We start from the raw sequence: 20156 nt of genomic DNA, 5'->3' as shown, positions 1-20156 counted from the left end.
AATGGTGTGCTTGTCTCGCATTTTGTGATCAATTATGTGGGGTGTCAAGGATTACCTGCTCCTCCCATAATATTTTATTCAAGTCCCCCCCCCCCCGCCCATGCTTCATTCCAACTGGGTATAATTTTTTTAACTGAGATGGCATGTCAGTGGAGCATAGGAGACTCTGCATGACCTTTGGCTTGGAATCAACTTGATCCCCTCCCCCTCTTTCCTTTTTCCTTTTGCGATGGAACTCCTATTTGGGGATTTCCCTGGCTTTTTTCTGGCCCATGTAGGACCAGTCTGGATCGTTGGCCTTGGTGAAGACTTCACGTTTTCATCCCCAAAGAAGTTTCTACTGAAATGAGGCTGCATTTTAATGTTGTGTTCTAATCTTGTTTTTAAGTTGTATTTCAATCAATTGTTTTTATACCTGGTGTCAGCCACCCTGAGCCGGGTCTTGGCTGGGGAGGGCGGGGTATAAATAAAATTTATTATTATTATCATCTCTTAAGAGTCGTGGGTTCGAGTTCCCTTCCAACGCCACAGTCCGACGATTCTGACTTATCTGCTAGCTCTCAAGTCTCATAATCTTGAAGGAGGGAGGAAATTGATCCCTGGCAGGCTGCTGGCAGATGGCGCTGAGGAGACGCTGGCCAACCATACTATTAAAAGCTCCTTGCCTTTTAACTTAACAGCTCCCCCCACCCTCTCCTTTGTCCCTCCTTCTGGCTGGCTGGCTGCTCGCTCGCTCGGAGGCACCTTTGGCGCTGGTTGTGTTGGAGGCTCTCCGGCAGGGGCTCACCTGGCCCGGGAAAAGAGAGAGAGACCCCTCCTTTGCGCACCTGCCTCGGGTCTTTGCACCCCTCTCCTGCCAGCCAGGATGGCGCTTCGGATGCGGCAGGTCGTCGGCCGTCCTGCGCTCCCGCTGCAGCCGCCGCCGCGCTGGCTATTGTGAGAGCAGCAGCCCGGGGTTTCTTGGCTAGCGGGGAAGCCTGCATCCCGGCCTCTGCAATGCTGTCTTCTTTGCGGTCCAGCCCTCAACCTTGAGCTCAGCCGCGATGCCAGAGAGCGGGGCAGGAGCGGCGCCGGGCTCCCAGGACAGCGAGCGCCACAAGAGGGGCGCCACAGATGGCGAGGCGTCCGGGCCAGCCGCCACCGGGGTCCTGGGTGAGTATTTGGCGAGGTTTGGGCTACCTCAGTTGCGCTATCCCTTGGGAGGGTGGGGAAAACAGGGTGGGGAGGGGGGTGGACGAGAGATGAGGCCGGGTTTTCCTGCTTTTCGGGGGTGCCCAGCAGACTTTGCCAAAGTTGGGGGAAACCGAACCTTTGGACCCGACTAAACCCGGGATGGGGGGAGGAGGGTCGTCCGGCGCGAAAGGAGCGATGCGGAGCATCCGTGGTACCCGGGAAAGCGCATCTCTGGGGCGTCGAGCTATTGTCTGGCAATCGTTAAGCCCCTTCCGCTGTCGAGGAAGGAAGACCCTCGCCCCAGCCTTTTGTTGTGCAATGGCCAGCCACGGGTTTTCGGGAAGAGGGTCTCCGGAAGCTGTTTCGGGAGGGGGTCCTCCTTTCCACCGGTGCGTATTTTTACGCACGCTTGGACCCGACACCGTTTTGGTCCGGGCTCTCTCTCCCCGCCTGATGTCATCCTTCCACAACGTGCCGGGGGGGGGGGAGAGCGGGGGATGCTCAGCCCATTCAGAAATTCTCCTCCGCCGTACGCTCCTGCGGAGGAGGAGTGCGGAATTGCCGCCGCGGGCACAGCAGAGCGGGAGAAGCAGCCCCGGCGCTGCGGTCCACTGCGGATGCGCTCCTCGGGGTGGCACCGTCGGGGAGGCGTCCGAGGGGCTCGGAGGCAGCACGTGGCGCTTGAGCTGCGGGCGAGGAGGAGGCCGAGGGCCGTGGTCTGCCGCGGCGCCGAAGGACAGAGGAAGCGCAAATCCAAACGCCGAAGGCCTTTCGACCGGACCAACCAGCTTCTCCATACTGGACCCTTTTGGGTTGTCCGAGCCTTTGCGCCTTGACGCTTTTCGGCACGGTTCGTAGGTCCGGGAGGGTTGTTTCTGCCTCCAATGGCCTGGGATTTATTTACATTTTTTAATAAAATAAATAAACTCAGGCGTCTCCAGAAGAGAGTCCCTCGCCTTCACCGCAGGCAATTCGGATGCGCTTAACAGCTGGGGATGCCTTGACCAGTTTGGTCCAGCTTCTACAACTACAATGGGTGCAAATATCTCCATGGGGCAGATAGAAGTCTATCCATAGGTGCCAGTTCCTTGGGTGCCCGAGCACCCACAAATCCCCCCTAAAGGAGCCGGGCACCCACAAATATCTGGGCCAGGGTCATGCCTGCTGCATGATGGCACCCGCCGTTGAGAGGCCAAGCCGGCACACCTGAGTCTGACGGAGCTTTCGCTTCCACCACCAAGCTGCCAAACCACCCCAGTTGTCTGAGTGAGCGACAGCCCTTTGATTCTGCAGCAAAGGTGACCTTAATTCACGCTCCCCAAGGTTAGGAGTGGGGAATCTGGGGAGGGATGCCTGCAGATCTGACAGAAAGAGATCAGGGAGACGGGGCAGGCCTGCTAGGGACCCGAGGCTCAAGACCACTAGAACACCCACCTTCTTTACCCATTAAATTTTAATTAAATTTTCCAACATACATTTATAGTATCCAATCTAAATTTATCACATATTTTCTCTTTTAGACTTCCTTCAACCTCTCTGACAATCATCCATTATTCAAATTTTTAAATACGCATTTCCTAATTTTATATTGCATTTCATAAACCTTCACACACTTAGTTTTCATCAACACAATAGTCCTCTATCATTTACAGAACTTCTTGAAATCCCACTAGCGTTATTTGCTCATCACATACACATTTCAGATAGTCTGAAAATTTCCCCCAGTCTTCAATGAACTGTGGGTTAAACCACAGAGCCTAGGACTTGCCGATCAGAAGGTCGGCGGTTTGAATCCCCGCAATGACGGGGTGAGCTCCCGTTATTCGGTCCCTGCTCCTGTCAACCTAACAGTTCGAAAGCACGTCAAAGTGCAAGTAGATAAATAGGTACCACTCCAGCGGGAAGGTAAACGGCGTTTCCGTGTGCTGCTCTGGTTCACCAGAAGCGGCTTAGTCCTGCTGGCCACATGACCCGGAAGCTGTATGCCGGCTCCCTCGGCCAATAAAGCGAGATGAGCGCCGCCACCCCAGAGTCGGTCACGACTGGAGCTAATGGTCAGGTCCTTTACCTTTATATCTGATATTTCCTGTTAGTTTGTCTAGTTCTGCATACTCCATCAGTTTCATTCTCCATTCTTTGACCGTTGGCAGTTGTTCCTGTTTCCACCCACCTTCTGCTAATGAACACAACTGCCCCAGGACACGGTTGTGGGGTATAGGTGGGGGAGAAGTCCCCAAGCTATGAAGCAGGGCATCTTGGTGCCATGGCATGCTGCAGAGGTCCACTTTGGGTGTGTATTGTCCGGCCGCCCCCTCCCCCTTCCTCTTATGTCTTGGGCCTTCTGGGAACGGAGAATTATTCCCAGTGCAGCTTGTTGGAAGATTTGGGACAGCTTAAAGCAGGACTCAGCAAACTTTTTCATCAGGGGGCCAGTCCACTGTCCCTCAGACCTTGCGGGGGGCCGGACTATATTTTGAAAAATATAAATACCCAGCAAGCTGGGTTGCCTCCGGGCCTGGAGGAGGAACGCACTCTGCACGCACTCAGGAGCGCGTCTCGGCGCTCACCGGCGTTGTTGGCGAGCAGCGGCCGCTCCATTGGCCTTTCCCTGCAGAGCGCCCAGGCGGCGTGCACCAGCGCTGCGGCCCATTGTCCAAGGCCAGGTCGGTGGGCAGGCTGCACATGTGGAGTGCTGGGCAGGCGGTGGGCAACTCGCCCTCCAGCTGCTCCAGCGCGGCCGCCAAGCGCAGCAGCAGCGCCGAGCCAGGCGCCAGGCACAGGGCTAGCAGGTGTGCCAAGCTCTGGCTGAATATAATAATATTAATAATAATAATAATAATAATAATAATAATAATAATTTATTATTTATTCCCCAGCCACTCTGGGCAGCTTCCAACAAAGTATTAAAATACAGTAGTCTGTTAAACATTAAAAGCTTCCCTAAACAGGGCTGCCTTCAGATGTCTTCTAAAAGTCTGGTAGTTGTTCTTCTCTTAGACATCTGGTGGGAGGGCGTTCCACAGGGCGGGCGCCACCACCGAGAAGGCCCTCTGCCTGGTTCCCTGTAACTTGGCTTATTGCAGCGAGGGAACCGCCAGAAGGCCCTCGGCGCTGGACCTCAGTGTCTGGGCAGAACGATGGGGATGGAGACGCTCCTTCAGGTATATAGGACCGAGGCCGTTTAGGGCTTTCAAGGTCAGCACCAACACTTTGAATTGTGCTCGGAAACGTACTGGGAGCCAATGTAGGTCTTTTTATGTGGTCTCAGTGGCCACTCCCAGTCACCAGTCTAGCTGCCGCATTCTGGATTAGTCACGATGCCCATGGCACGGACCAGACCCGCTGCCCGTTCACTAACCTTGCTGTCCTTGGCCACGCCGGGTTTACCTCAGCGCACGGGTGGCAAGGCTTCGGATTGGCTGCAGGAGCTTCCTCTGGTTCACCAGAAGCGGCTTAGTCCTGCTGGCCACATGACCCGGAAGCTGTACACCGGCTCCCTCGGCCAGTAAAGTGAGATGAGCGCCGCAACCCCAGAGTTGGTCACGACTGGACCTAATGGTCAGGGGTCCCTTTACCTTTACTTAACTCTGGTGAAAACCCAGCAGTGTCAAACATTATTAATTGTGTGAGAGAAATGAGATCAGATGCCAGATGTACCTGATCACTTGCCAAAACAGTTGCAAAATATATATATATATATGTTTTTATTGCAGCAACTTGGAGGGGAAAGATTTGCTTTGCAGGAAATCTTGTGTGCCAAACCAAAATGCTTTGCAAGACCTCAGCTGCTTGTTTAGTCATTCAGTCGTGTCCGACTCTTGGTGACCCCCTGGACCAGAGCACGCCAGGCACACCTGTCTTCCACTGCCTCCCGCTGTTGGGTCAAACTCATGCTGGTAGCTTTGAGAACACTGTCCCACCATCTCGTCCTCCGTCATCCCCTTCTCCTTGTGCCCTCCATCTTTCCCAACATCAGGGTCTTTTCCAGGGAGTCTTCTCTTCTCATGAGGTGGCCAAAGTCTTGGAGCCTCAGCTTCAGGATCTGTCCTTCCAGTGAGCACTCAGGGCTGATTTCCTTCAGAATGGAGAGGTTTGATCTTCTTGCAGTCCATGGGACTCTCAAGAGTCTCCTCCAGCACCAGAATCCAAAAGCATCCATTCTTTGGTGATCAGCCTTCTTTATGGTCCAGCTCTCACTTCCATACATCACTACTGGGAAAACCATAGCTTTAACTATACTGACCTTTGTTGGCAAGGACCTCAGCTGCTAGGCCATCACAAACTACCAAGCAAAAGGTTTTTGTTTGGGTTTTAAATCCCCTCTGCCGGTTAATTGATGCCGCAGTCCTGTGTGCGCTTACCTGGGAGTAAGTCCCATGGGATTCAGCAGGACTTTTCTGCTGAGCAAAATGCACACAGCACCGGGCTCTGTGGGAAGAGACAGGTTGCAAGCTTTGCAAAAGGCGTTTGGGTTCTTGCTGGCAGTTTTGGTTAGCGACAAGGAAGTTTATCCAGAGCCGAGGTGTTAGAAAGGAAAAGCAGACCTCTTTGTCCCACGGGCTGATTTACTCGGAACTAAGTCAGGGAACAGCTAAAAAAGCCAATGCAATTCTGGGCTGCATCAATAGGAGTATAGCATCTAGATCAAGGGAAGTAATAGTGCCACTGTATTCTGCTCTGGTCAGACCTCACCTGGAGTACTGTGTCCAGTTCTGGGCACCACAGTTCAAGAAGGACACTGACAAACTGGAACGTGTCCAGAGGAGGGCAACCAAAATGGTCAAAGGCCTGGAAACGATGCCTTATGAGGAACGGCTAAGGGAGCTGGGCATGTTTAGCCTGGAGAAGAGGAGGTTAAGGGGTGATATGATAGCCATGTTCAAATATATAAAAGGATGTCACATAGAGGAGGGAGAAAGGTTGTTTTCTGCTGCTCCAGAGAAGCGGACACGGAGCAATGGATCCAAACTACAAGAAAGAAGATTCCACCTAAACATTAGGAAGAACTTCCTGACAGTAAGAGCTGTTCGACAGTGGAATTTGCTGCCAAGGAGTGTGGTGGAGTCTCCTTCTTTGGAGGTCTTTAAGCAGAGGCTTGACAACCATATGTCAGGAGTGCTCTGATGGTGTTTCCTGCTTGGCAGGAGGTTGGACTCGATGGCCCTTGTGGTCTATTCCAACTCTGTGATTCTATGATTCTAACAGGATACACTTTGCAGATGTTTCCGGATGTACAGGCAACAAGAATAAGAAATAAAAAACACAGGGCAAAGTCTTCCTGATTCAGGGCCAACATCGCTGGAACTGTGCTGATTCCGAGTGCCGAAGGGAGTCTGCAATATCAGAGTTCTGCACCGCATGAAACATTCATCGGAAAGCCAAGCTGTTGCTGCCCCAGCCCTGACTACCGTATTTTTTGCTCTATAAGACTCACTCTTTCCATCCTAAAAAGTAAGGGGAAATGTGTGTGCATCTTATGGAGCGAATGCAGACTGCACAGCTATCCCAGAAGCCAGAACAGCAAGAGGGATTGCTGCTTTCACTGCGCCGCGATCCCTCTTGCTGTTCTGGCTTCTGAGATTCGGAATATATTTTTTTCTTGTTTTTCTCCTCCAAAAACTAGGTGCGTCTTGTGGTCTGGTGCGTCGTATAGAGTGAAAAATACAGTATGTCCTGTGTTTTTCTGTCGCCTCTGCACTGCGATCAACGCCCTCCTCTAAGCCTAGGCTGCTGCCTGCCAGAGCGCATCTATCATGCACATATATTCGCCCAGCAATGCCAGCCTCTGCTCCCACTATTCCTGTGCCAAGGCTGTCCCTGGGCAGGCCACAATGCCTGGACTGTTTCCTTCCATGCTCCGAAAGAAGCAGTCTTTATTCCCGCCCAAACAGGACCCAGATGACTGCGATGGATGAAGAGAGGCCTTCTTTGTCAAGGCTCCGATCCACGCTGGATGAGTGGGTTTTTTTGGGGGGGTGAGGGCAGTTTTCAACGTCCTTCTCCAGATCCTCCCCAGCTTAGCAGGGGATGCCAAATCCTGAAACCGATTCAGCCTGGGGAGTAGGACGAGTTACAAGCCCGTCCCCATATCCCAGAAGAAAACTGGGTTTGTTGAAGCCTGCGAAAATGGACCAGATTCACAGATCATTTCGTAACCATCCCAGAAAGGATGGAGTTGGGAACCGTGCAAGATGGCCAGTGGTCAGAGACGATGGAAACTGGAGTACGGGAACATTTGGAAGGAGGCAGTCTGTTCTAAAACTAAAACGTTCCAAAACCGAGCCTCATTTTCCCATAGAAAGCAATGCAAAACAGATCAGTTCCCAGACTTTTAAAAACAACTCCTAAAATGACAATTTAACATGGGTTTTACTATCTAACGAGACCACAGATCCATAAAATGGAAGCAATAATCAATGTGCTGTACTATAAAATGAATAAGACAGTACATGGGATGCGGGTGGCGCTGTGGTCTAAACCACAGAGCCTAGGGCTTGCCGATCAGAAGCTCGGCGGTTTGAATCCCCGCAATGACGGGGTGAGCTCCTGTTGCTCGGTCCCTGCTCCTGCCCACCTAGCAGTTTGAAAACACAGCAAAGTGCAAGTAGATCAATAGGTACCGTTCCGGCGGGAAGGAAAATGGCGTTTCCATGCGCTGCTCTGGTTCGCCAGAAGCGGCTCAGTCATGCTGGCCACATGACCCGGAAAAACTGTCTGCGAACAAACGCCGGCTCCCTTGGCCAGTAAAGTGAGATGAGCGCCGCAAACCCAGAGTTGTCTGTGACAGTGACGACGACGACAACAAGAATAAGAATACAGTGGTACCTCGGGTTAAGTACTTAATTTGTTCCGGAGGTCCGTTCTTAACCTGAAACTGTTCTTAACCTGAAGCACCACTTTAGCTAATGGGGCCTCCTGCTGCCACCGCACCGCCGGAGCACGATTTCTGTACTCATCCTGAAGCAAAGTTCTTAACCCGAGGTACTATTTCTGGGTTAGCGGAGTCTGTAACCTGAAGCGTATGTAACCTGAAGCGTATGTAACCCGAGGTACCACTGTAATAGTAGTAGTAAAGGTAAAGGGGTAAAGGGACCCTTGACCATTAGGTCCAGTCATGACCGACTCTGGGGTTGCGGCGCTCATCTCGCTTTACTGGCCGAGGGAGCCGGCATACAGCTTTCGGGTCATGTGGCCAGCAGGACTAAGCCGCTTCTGGCGAACCAGAGCAGCGCACGGAAATGCCTTTTACCTTCCCACCAGAGCAGTACCTATTCATCTACTTGCACTTTGACGTGCTTTCAAACTGCTAGGTTGGCAGGAGCAGGGACCGAGGAACGAGATCTCACCCCGTTGCGGGGATTCGAACCGCTGACCTTCTGATCGGCAAGCCCTAGGGTCTCTGGTTTAACCCACAGTGCCACCTGCATCCCACAATAGTAGTAGTAGTAGTAGTAATAGTAATAATAATAATAATAATAATAATAATAATAATAATAATAATATACCCCTTCTGGCTGGGTTGCCCCAGCCACTCCTTTTCTACAGATGACTAAGGGCCGGGTGGAACTGAGCGGGGACTTTTGGGGGCCAAAGAACTGACAGGGAACGGATTTGGGGTGAAGGATCAACAGAAGGATTTTTCCGTGGGCACTGTGGGGCAGGAGGAGCCGTCAAGCCTTCCTTCTGCACGACGCTTAGGAGCCTGAACCTCCGTCTCTGCATATAAATGAGCATATATGTAAGATTTATGCAAATTTGTGTCTGCAAGCCAGGGTGGGGACGGGCATGCCCCAAATCTTGCTAAGCCCTTAACGAAGCGGACGGAAAGCTAGAATTAATTTTGGTCGGCGCAGAGCTTTCGAGAGGGAGGCGCTTCAGGCCCCAGGGAACTCCCTGACCCCATTATTCCCCTACTTAGGGCGGTGAACCTTTGCTTGTTATCGCTCTGCGAGGCCCGATCCGAGAGCAGCCGTGCTCTTTGCACCCTCTTGGCTTTGAACCAAAGCCTCTGGCCGTTCACACCCATTTCCTGCCAGCCTGCCACCCGTTCCAGTCCGGCCGGATATTTTTGATGTGGCGCAAGGTATCCGTGATGCCTAGAAGGTTTCTAACACCCTGCTGGAAGCAGTAAATGTCTCTAATAACCATTTCTGGAAATCACAAGTGGGGAGAGTAATAATAATAATAATAAACTGTTCTAAGGAGAACATGTTGGTGTGTATAGACTAAGTTTGTAAAGCAGACCTAGGAAATAATAATATTCCAAGAATATTAAAGAAGAGATGGGTAAGATGCAATGTAGAAAAGAACTTTAAGGGATAATGAGGATTGGAGGAGGGAAGTCACATGGGTCTATTAATATTTTCTTTTTCTTTCCCCCCTTTCTTTCTTTTTTGTTTTTACTTTATCATATGGGTTATTATTTGTATTATTTGTATTTCTGTTTATGTGAGTGATCAATGTTTGTTTGTTTGCAAAATAAATAGTTTTACAATAATAATAATAATAGTAGTAGTAGTAGTAGTAGTAGCAGTAGTAAGGTAAAGGTAAAGGGACCCCTGACCATTAGGTCCAGTCGTGGCCGACTCTGGGGTTGCGGCGCTCATCTCCCTTTATTGGCCGAGGGAGCCGGCGTACAGCTTCCGGGTAATGTGGCCAGCAGGACTAAGCCGCTTCTGGCGAACCAGAGCAGCGCATGGAAATTCTGTTTACCTTCCCGCCAGAGCGGTACCTGTTTATCTACTTTCACTTTGACGTGCTTTCGAACTGCTAGGTTGGCAGGAGCAGGGACCGAGCAACGGGAGCTCACCCCGTTGCAGGGATTCGAACCGCCAACCTTCTGATCGGCAAGTCCTAGGCTCTGTGGTTTAACCCACAACGCCACCCGCGTCCCTCTAGATAGGCCTCCTTTGGGCCGGATCCAGCAGCCGGGCTCTTATGAATCATACGAACATGTGGCAAAACTGAATGCCCTTTGCACCTGTGTGTATTTCTGCACAGACGGACATACAAAATAGCCAAGGCGACCTGTCTTTGCACGGCCTGCTGGCTTTGCTTTCGAGCCCTGGACCAAACCTTGGCCTTGCCCCTTAATTTTGGACTTTCCGTTGCTCGGGAGAAGCGGAACGGGTGGGAAACAGAACAAAGGAGACCGCCTGGCCCCGTGCATCCGTTCTGGTGGGAACTCCATCACCGGAGGCGGTTGCCATAGAGACGGGTAGCGTTTAGCATCCCTGCTCCTTCTCCTCCTTTCTCTCCCCCTTTCCACTGTTTTCCCAGCGGAAGGCACTGGCGTGGGGAACAAACTGCTGCTGGCATCTTTCAGCAACCAGGTAAGAGACTTCTTTGATCGAGTTGCCGAGGGGCGAGTTGTTCGCACAGCAACGTCCTTCAGAGATGAGACAAACTGGGGAGCTTGCAGGCGCTGAGTTTTAGGCCTGTCGTAAAACATTAGCTGCAGTTGGCTCGCGCTGCAAACCTTTCTTTCCGGCTGCAGAGCATGTTTCTGTTCCTATCATTGTGTCTCCGGTTTTCATTCTGACGGCTTTTTGAGGTTACCTGTTTCTGAACGTTGCTGCGTTTGTCCCTGTGCTGTGCACCTGGGTGGAAGGTCAGGACTGCAAATGAGCTGGGCGCGAGGTGGGCTGCAGGACAGAAAGCCATACCTGTTGGATTTTTGCTGCCAAGGTGGCCATTGAAAGCGCAGGAACACTGCCCTTGAGGGGAGGTTTGGCAACCCTGCAGAGAAGAGAACTATTGTGGGGGGACTCCAGAGGTGCTTTGTTGTCCATTTGTGATTATTTGTGCTCAGAACAGCACCAGGGTGGTTAAGCATCTTGTTTTCAAGACTTCAAAAGTTTCTGGGCAGGCGTTCCCTACCTGTGCGTGTCCCCAAACTTCCTTGCTGAAAGGGCTGGGACTTTTCATATCGTCAAAGTTCCGGTTATTTGTTTATTTTCTCCCGCTTTCGTTCTGCAAGAGCCAGTGTGGTGTAGTGGTTAAGAGCGGTGGACTCGTAATCTGGTGAACCGGGTTCGCTTCCCCGCTCCTCCACCTGCAGCTGCTGGATGACCTTGGGCTAGTCACACTTCTCTGAAGTCTCTCAGCCCCACTCACCTCACAGAGTGTTTGTTGTGGGGGAGGAAGGGAAAGGAGATTGTTAGCCGCTTCGAGACTCCTTAGGGTAGTGATAAAGCGGGATATCAAATCCAAACTCTTCTTCTTCATCAACATCCAGCCCCAGCGTTCTTCCCATCTTCTGAGCATTGGTGATTGCTTCTAAAGTCTACCTTCCCTCCCTAATTCAACTGTTGTCCTCCCTCAGGTCAGAAGCCGGCAGCCATTGTTCCCCCCATAGCAGGGACCACACGGAATGTGGTGGAGGCTATTATTATTATTATTATTATTATTATTATTATTATTATTATGATGCAGGAGGTACGAGGTTCAATCCCCAGCATCCTGTATATTAAAAAAGGGATGCAGGCATCTTTCTGCACAAGTCCCTGGAGAAGTTCAGCGTGTAGGTGTGCCAGTGTGGTGTAGTGGTTAAGAGCAGTAGACTCGTAATCTGGGGAACTGGGTTCGCTTCCCCGCTCCTCCACATGCAGCTGCTGGGTGACCTTGGGCCAGTCACACTTCTCTGAAGTCTCTCAGACCCACTCATCTCACAGAGTTTTTTTTGTGGGGGAGGAAGGGAAAGGAGAATGTTAGCCGCTTTGAGACTCCTTAGGGTAGTGATAAAGCGGGATATCAAATCCAAACTCCTCCTCCTCCTCCTCTTCTTCTTCTTCTTCTTCGGAAGCGCCCCCTCCCGGGTGGCATTAACACAATAACACTTGGCAAGCAGTGCAGAAAGGCAGATGAAGTTGAACAATGCATCGAAAGCGAAGGGTAAACCCCACCAGCGAATGCACAATTGTTACATCAGTGACATGTCGCAGCAGACCCCTGACATAGGCGCCAACTGCATGGGGCTGAGGACAGCTCAGCCGCCCCCCCCCCCCCAGTATGCAAGGATGGGGCTGAGAGGGCCTTCTCGGTGGTGGCGCCTGTCCTGTGGAATGCCCTCCCACCTTCCATCTTCCAGCCCGGACACTGAGGTCCAGCTCCGAGGGCCTTCTGGCGGTTCCCTCCCTGCGAGAAGTGAGGTCACAGGGAACCAGGCAGAGGGCCTTCTCGGTGGTGGCGCCCGCCCTGTGGAACGCCCTCCCATCAGGTGCCAAGGAATAAACAACTACCTGACTCTTAGAAGTCATCTGAAGGCAGCCCTGCTTAGGGAAGTTTTTAATGTGTGATATTTTATCGTGTTTTTAATCTTCTGTTGGGAGCCGCCCAGAGTGGCTGGGGAAACCCAGCCAGATGGGCGGGCTATAAATAATAAACAATTATTATTGTTGTTATTATTATTAATCTGGGCCTCCCTGTGGCGGTGGCAGGCCTCTCTTCGAGCCTCACGGCCATTTCCCGACGCACGTGATGTCACACGTGTGACATCATGCACACAGAATGATCTCCCCCCAAAATGTTGGGTGGAACTCGGCGCCTCTGACCCCCAAAATCCTCCAATCTGAAGGGACTCTCTCTGTGTGTATGTTTGTGGAGTTTATGAGCTTTAACCATAAAATCGCAGAAATGTGGAAGACACAAGATTTACCCACCATGGAAGAATGGCAGATGAAGGTGATGGACTACATGGAATTGGCGGAAATGACTGGCAGAATACGAGACCAGGGAGAAGAGTCGGTGGAAGAAGATTGGAGGAAATTTAAAGACTATCTACAGAAATACTGCAAAATTAATGAATGTTAGAATGATGTTGGATTGAAGTTAAGTGGTTTTTAGCAGTAATGTCATAAAGGAATGTGTAAAAGTGGATTGTTAACAGGTGATAATCTAAAGTTATAATGTATTAAGATTAAAGATTAGGATAAAAACAAAGAGGGAAAGGATTTGCTGAATTAACTAATTGAACTGGAATACAAAAATGGGAGGTGTGAGGAGGTCTGGGGAACAAGCAAATGAAAGATAAGATACGGAAAGATTGAATTGTTTTTAACTGTTTTTACTTTGTATTTTTTTCTTTTTCTTTTTTCTTTTTGTAATATTTTGAAAACTTTAATAAAAATTTTTAAAAAATAATAATAAATAAAATCGCAGAAATGTAGAGTTGTAAGGGACCTCCAGGGGTCATCCAGTCCACCCCCCTCTGCAATGCAGGAATCTCAGCTAAAGCATTCAGGACAGGTGCCCTCCAACCTCTGCTTAAAAACCTCCGAGGAAGGGAAGTCCACCACCTCCCGAGGGAGACCGTTCCACTGTTGAACAGCTCTTGCTTTCAGAAAGTTCAGTTGGAATCGCCTTTCCTGTAACCTGAATTCGGCAGAAAACAAGCTCTCTCCGTCTTCCATGTGAAAGATTATTCGGTGCCATGGTTTTTTTTGGCCGCCCTGAACCTCTCACGCCAGGCCTTCCTCCTGCGCCACAGCCTCTCTCTCGCACCTGCAAGAGAAATGTCCGTAGCTCCTTTGCCAGAGGAGCGAGAAACCCAGATCTCCCAGTGGATATTTTAAGCTGGCAACTGACCTCTCTCAAAACACGGTCAACGGTCAGGTGTCCAGCTGGGTCAAAACACAAGGGGGCCTGGCTGAACGAGGAACGGGGCCCAACCCTCACTGTCATCCAAATGCACTATTTTTAAATTAATCTTAAAAAAGGACCTCAGAAATGTAAACAGAAGCTTATTTATCAAGGCTAGCCTGATGGACTATTAATAGCTTTAGCATCATTCATTCAGAACTTGACACAGATCTGTTTATTTCATAAATTGGACACCAGAAAAGCCCAGGTGCGCATTTTGGACTCACAGCTGTCCATGGGGGCACAGGTCAATTCTGTGTCCAGGGCAGCTGTCCACCAGCTCCATATGGTACGCAAGATGAGACCCTACCTGTCCGCAGACTGTCTCGCCAGAGTGGTGCATGCTCTGGTTCTCTCCCGCTTGGACTACTGCCATGCACTCTCCGTGGGGCTACCTTGGAAGGTGACCCGGAAACTACAACTAATCCAGAATGCGGCAGCTAGACTGGGGACTGGGAGCGGCTGCTGAGACCATATAACACCAGTCTTGAAAGACCTACATTGGCTCCCAGTACGTTTCCGAGCACAATTCAAAGTGTTGGTGAGAGCCAGTGTGGTGTAGTGGTTAAGTGCGGTAGACTCGTAATCTGGTGAACTGGGTCCGTGTCTCTGTTCCTTTTTTCTTTCTTTTTTGATTCATTCTCACTCCCTTTTTTCTTTCTTTTCCTGTCTCCCTCTTACCTTTCTATACATGAAATTCATATATATTTGTATGGGGTTGGGGCAACTTTGTCACTGTGAGCCAAACTAGCTTTTAAAAGAGCAGGACGAGCATGCCTAGCTTTGCTTTCTGATAAGCTGGCAACCCGGCGGAGATGAAGATGCAATGCTGGACTTGTTCCCGCCTGCCGTCATATTGCACACCACTCTTGAAAGGCGGAATGTTTCAACTGGCTCATCCTTGCTCTTCTTCACCCCACAGATAAGCTCTTCGGGAAGAGGCTGCTGCAAGCCGGCCGTTACATCATGTCTCACAAATCGTGGATGAAAACGGTGCCGACGGAAAACTGCGATGTCCTAATGACCCTGCCAGGTACGTTTTCCCAAATTCGGCAGTTTCAGTTCTTTGGTTCGAAACAGAGGGACTTAGGAGGCTGCCTGCTGCCAAGTCAGAACTCTACTCCAACTAGTTCAGTTTTGCCTACACGGGTTGGCAGCAGCGGCCGTCCAGGGTTGCAGGCAGGGGATCAAGTGGTGCTGTGGTCTAAACCACTGAGCCTTTTGGGCTTGCCGATCGGAAGGTCGGCGGTTCGAATCCCCGCGACGGAGTGAGCTCCCGTTGCTCTGTCCCAGCTCCTGCCAACCTTGTAATAATTAAATAATAATTTATTATTTATACCCCGCCCATCTGGCTGAGTTTCCCCAGCCACTTCCAATCAAGTGTTAAAAACAATACAGCATTAAATATTAAAAACTTCCCTAAAACAGGGCTGCCTTTTAAAGAGAAGATAGCTGCTTATTTCCTTCACATCTGAAGGGAGGGCGTTCCAGAGGGCAGGCGCCACTACCGAGAAGGCCCTCTGCCTGGTTCCCGGTAACCTCACTTCTTGCAATGAGGGAACCACCAGAAGGCCCTCGGTGCTGGATCTCAGTGTCCGGGCTGGACGATGGGGGTGGAGATGCTTCTTCAGGTATTCTGGACCGAGGCCATTTAGGGCTTTAAAGGTCAGCACCAACACTTTGAATTGTGCTCGGAAACATACTGGGAGCCAATGCAGATCTCTTAGGATCGGTGTTATGTGGTCCCTAGCAGTTCGAAAGCACACCAGCGCAAGTAGATAAAGAGGTTCCACTCTGGCGGGAAGGTAAACGGCGTTTCCATGCGCTCTGGTTTCCGTCACGGTGTCCTGTTGCGCCAGAAGTGGTTTAGTCCTGCTGGGCACATGACCTGGAAAGCTGTCTGCGGACAAACGCCGGCTCCCTCAGCCTGAAAGCAAGATGAGCGCTGCAACCCCAGAGTCACCTTTGACTGGACCTAGCCGTCCAGGGGTCTTTACCCTACGGTCCTTCCCCCCCAGTGAACCCAGAGAATAGCAGGGACGGACTGCTAGGGATGGAGCCTCCACATCCAGGCACCGTCTACCTGCAAAGCCGCAAAGGAAAACGTGCAGGTGTAGAAGCTTCCAGATCAGTTCTGCGGGCTGAAAAAAGCCGACTTTGCCAAGGCCCTGGCGGGTGGGGGCTCCCTTGCTCCCCCCCCCCCCAATTCCGGGCAGGGAAACGAAGATCGCTGCCTGTTGGTTTCAGGCTGGATCTCTTGTAATCAGACACCAGGCTGGGCGAGAGGCCAGACCGTAATGTAGTATGGAGGAAAAGGATAGAGAGAGAGAGATGATTTTCTCTCCTTAAGCCTTCCGATGTGCCCCCCCCCGCCCCATTTTGATCAGGAAGGTCCCCCGAGGGAACCTGGCAATTGCGTCACTTGCCCGATTTATTTATTTTTAATTCGTTTCGTTTCGTAACGTACATGAAGCGGAGAGGGCGTAACAACACGTGAAAGTGCAAAAAGAGGAAAACTAAAATACGAAGCGGGCACGTATAATGCGTGCAGTGGGAGTTTGTTATGCAAGAAAAAAACGTCCACGTTATCGGATGATCAAGTCTGGTTACAGATTTTCCAGGCTTGGGTTCTTAAACCAGTGGTTCCGTTGTAAATAATAATAATAATAATAATAATAATAATAATAATAATAATAATAATAATAATTTATTACTTATACCCCATCTGGCCCAGCCAGAGACCAATAATACACTAAAATGTTACACATTAAAAACTTCCCTGAAAAGGGCTGCCTTAAGATGTCTTCTGAATGTCAGGTAGTTCTTTGACATCTGGTGGGAGGGCGTTCCACAGGGCGGGTGCCACCACCGAGAAGGCCCTCTGCCTGGTTCCCTGTAACTTGGCTTCTCGCAGCAAAGGAACCACCAGAAGGCCCTCGGAGCTGGACCTCAATGTCCGGGCAGAACGATGGGGGTGGAGACGCTCCTTCAGGTATACTGGACCAAGGCCGTTTAGGGCTTTAAAGGTCAGCACCAACACTTTGAATTGTGCTCGGAAACGTACTGGGAGCCAGTGTAGGTCTTTCAAGACCGGTGTTATATGGTCTTGGTGGCTGCTTCCAGTCACCAGGCTAGCTGCCACATTCTGGATTAGTTGTAGTTTCCGGGTCACCTTCAAATGTAGCCCCACGTAGAGCGCATTGCAGTAGTCCAAGCGGGAGATAACTAGAGCATGCACCACTTTGGCAAGACAGTCTGCGGGCAGGGAGGGTCTCATCCTGCGTACCAGATGGAGCTGCCCTGGACACAGAACTGACCTGCGCCTCCATGGACAGCTGTGAGTCCAAAATGACTCCCAGGCTGCGCACCTGGTCCTTCAGGGGCACAGTTGCCCCATTCAGGACCAGGGAGTCCCCCACACCAGCCCGCCCCCTGTCCCCCCAAAACAGTCCTTCTGTCTTGTCAGGATTCAACCTCAATCTGTTAGCCGCCATCCATCCTCCAACTGCCTCCAGGCACTCACACAGGACCTTCACCGCCTTCACTGGTTCTGATTCGAAAGAGAGGTAGAGCTGGGCATTATCTGCATATTGATAACTTCTGTCTTCTGTCTTCTCTCTTCTTCTTCTTCTTCTTCTTCTTCTTCTTCTTCTTCTTCTTCTTCTTCTCACCCTCCTTTTCCAAATGCCTCTCCAGACACGACCGACGACCACACGCTTCTATGGCTGCTGAATCACATCCGGCTGGGTATTCCGGAGCTCATCATTCAGATACGGCACCACAAGCACACCCGGGTCTACGCCTTCTTCGTCACAGCGACTTATGAAAGGCAGGTCCCGTTTCCGGTGGGCGGCAGGTTTTGGGCGTGCAGGCATGTGGTGGGCCGGCGGGAAGCAAGGAGGGTCTTTCTTCCTCGCTGGACAACCCTCCTTTCCCTGCCTTTTAAAACCATGTCAGAATTATGAAGAATTCCAGTCGCGCCTCGGATCCTGAACGCCTTGCGAGTTGAACGTTTCGGCTCCTGAACGCCGCAAAACCGGAAGCGAGTGTTCCGGTTTGTGAACGTTCTTTGGAACCCGAACGTCTGAGGGGGCTTCCGATTGGAGCTTCCTGCAGCCAATCGGAAGCCGCGCCTTGGTTTCCGGACGTTTTGGGAGTCGAACGGACTTCCGGAACGGATTTCTGTTCGACTTCCGAGGTACCACTTCTTGGGGAGGAGAGAATTCAGGATGCGGCCCCCAAGTCCACTATCTCCACTGCATATGGGCTAGAACTTTTCCCACGCTGACCTAAAGATGTTTTCAGAGATGCATGGCGCTTTTTGTATGGAAGGGAAAAGTGTAGGCAGCCTTCCCTTCTCTCTAAAAAAAAAATAGTATTTTTTATTATGTCCTGAGCAAATCTATCATCTGCTGCTTTAAATCAAGATCAAAAGTCGAAGCAAGCTCATTTCGCTCAAGTCTGATCGGCAGTGCAATATAGAAACTTATTTGGCAGGTCTGTGTCTCGAGGTATATTATGTATAAATTGGTCATCGCTGTAGTTTAATGGTGTATCTTTGTGTACAGTGGTACCTCGGGTTAAGTACTTAATTCGTTCCGGAGGTCCATACTTAACCTGAATCTGTTCTTAACCTGAAGCACGACTTCAGCTAATGGGGCCTCCTGCTCCTGCCGTGCCACTTTAGCTGATAGGGCCTCCGGGGCACGATTTCTGTTCTCAACCTGAAGCAAAGTTCTTAACCTGAAGCACTATTTCTGGGTTAGCGGAGTATGAACCTCAAGCGTATGTAACCTGAAGCGTGTGTAACCCGAGGTACCACTGTATTCCTCAGAAGTGTGAATAGAATATATTTTACAGTGGTGCCTCGCAAGACGAAATTAATTCGTTCCGCGAGTTTTGTCGCCTTGCGATTTTTTTCGTCTTGCGAAGCACGGTGTCGGGAAAGTTTTGGAAAAGCTTCAAAAATCACCAAAGTCTTCAAAAACCTCAAAAAAGGCTACCACACCGCGTGCTATGAGTTGCTCCTCGAAGTCAAGTCGCAACTGTATTAATGGTGTTAAGAAAAAGGAAACAAACTTGCAAGACGTTTCCATAGGGAAAATCGTCTTGCGAAGCAGCTCAAAAAACCCTTTCGTCTTGCGAGGCATTCGTCTTGCGAAGTACCACTGTATCTCCTTTTCTTGGCTGAAAGGCCGAAGGATGGTCGCAAACAACAACAAATAAACTTTGACTGAAGATCCTTGCTGTAGCTACCAGGGGCGAAACCCTGAAATTAGGTTAGAGAATATTAAGTCGCCAATGGGGTGCAACATCTTCTATTGGCAAGTTCTGGTGGGGATAATGCACAGCAACTCCCCTTTGAAGGGGAAATAAACTTTGACAGGAAATAAACGTTGCTATCGTGAAGTTAAGGGTGCATTCGGCACGCCTGGGGAATCAAAAAAGGAGGGAACGATTGCTTTGCAGACCGAAAGCTGCAATAGGCGATAGGTTTGTCTAGTTGCCGCTTTAGCTGCTTGGGCTTCAGAGCACGTGCAGACTTCCTGCCCTTCTTAGTCACCTTTCTCCACCCCCGTTCTTCTCGGCAGTTTGCTCCGAGGAGCCGATGAGATCGGTTTGCGGAAGCCTGTGAAAGCAGAGTTCGGAGGCGGAATGCGGAGCTTCTCCTGCGAGGAAGATTACATCTACGAGAACATCGAAAACGAACTTTATTTTTTCACTTCTCAGGTGGGTGCTGCCCCCAGGACTAGGCTGTGTGGGGTGTGGTACCGTATTTTTCACTCCATAAGACGCACCTAGTTTTTAGAGGAGGAAAACAAGAGAAAAAAATATTCTGAACGAAACAGTGGATGTATGATTTTTGTGGTTCATGCTGTGGTCCCAGACATGTGATCTGACGGTGAATTTGGGGTGACCCAATGCAAAAATCCTGAGGATCCATGTGGATCCGTGCTTTGTAACCACATTTTTGCACCATAGCAAGCCCCAGGAAACAGTAGATGGATGATTTTTTTGGTGCAGGCTGTAGCCATGGACATGCTATGTGATCTGATGGTGAATTTGGGGTGACCCAATGTAAAAATCCTGAGGATCCATGGGCTTTTACCTCCCCCTCCCAGGCAGCCTCCGCTAGGTCCCTTATCTCTCCTCCGATCCCACTGATCAGCTGTATCCTTTCAACACTCCTTTCCCTCTTGTTTGCCTTAGTGTCTTTTCCTTAGCTGGAGCAGTTTTTTGCTCCTTTTCTTCTAATTTCTCTCCTTATTGCTTTAGTCTTCCTGTTTCCCCCCTTTGCAAGTTTGCTGTCTTTACCTCCCCCCTCCCAGGCAGCCTCCTTTATC

The 20156-nt window shown here is 50.5% G+C and overlaps 1 protein-coding gene across 3 annotated transcripts in view; it reads left to right on the top strand.

The window, feature by feature from the left end:
* The first annotated feature begins 697 nt into the window (after positions 1-697).
* The window catches only part of ANO8 (anoctamin 8), a 44391-nt gene continuing 24932 nt past the window's right edge, over positions 698-20156 (top strand). Inside the window, exons 1-4 of one of the 3 annotated variants that reach the window (XM_028713601.2) lie at positions 698-1152; positions 14735-14845; positions 17509-17641; positions 19404-19542. In XM_028713601.2, coding sequence (XP_028569434.2) covers positions 1044-1152; positions 14735-14845; positions 17509-17641; positions 19404-19542 — 492 coding nt within the window. In that variant the 5' untranslated portion in view covers positions 698-1043. Of the gene's footprint in view, positions 1153-10083; positions 10506-14734; positions 14846-17508; positions 17642-19403; positions 19543-20156 lie in introns of those variants that run through there. The other 2 variants (XM_028713603.2, XM_028713604.2) reach the window with 2 other exon arrangements.

This window comes from Podarcis muralis, chromosome 18, assembly GCF_964188315.1.
Source record: "Podarcis muralis chromosome 18, rPodMur119.hap1.1, whole genome shotgun sequence".
NCBI lineage: Eukaryota > Metazoa > Chordata > Lepidosauria > Squamata > Lacertidae > Podarcis > Podarcis muralis.
The sequence above is the reverse complement of the archived record's forward strand: the minus strand, read 5'-3'. Positions and strand labels throughout refer to the sequence as shown.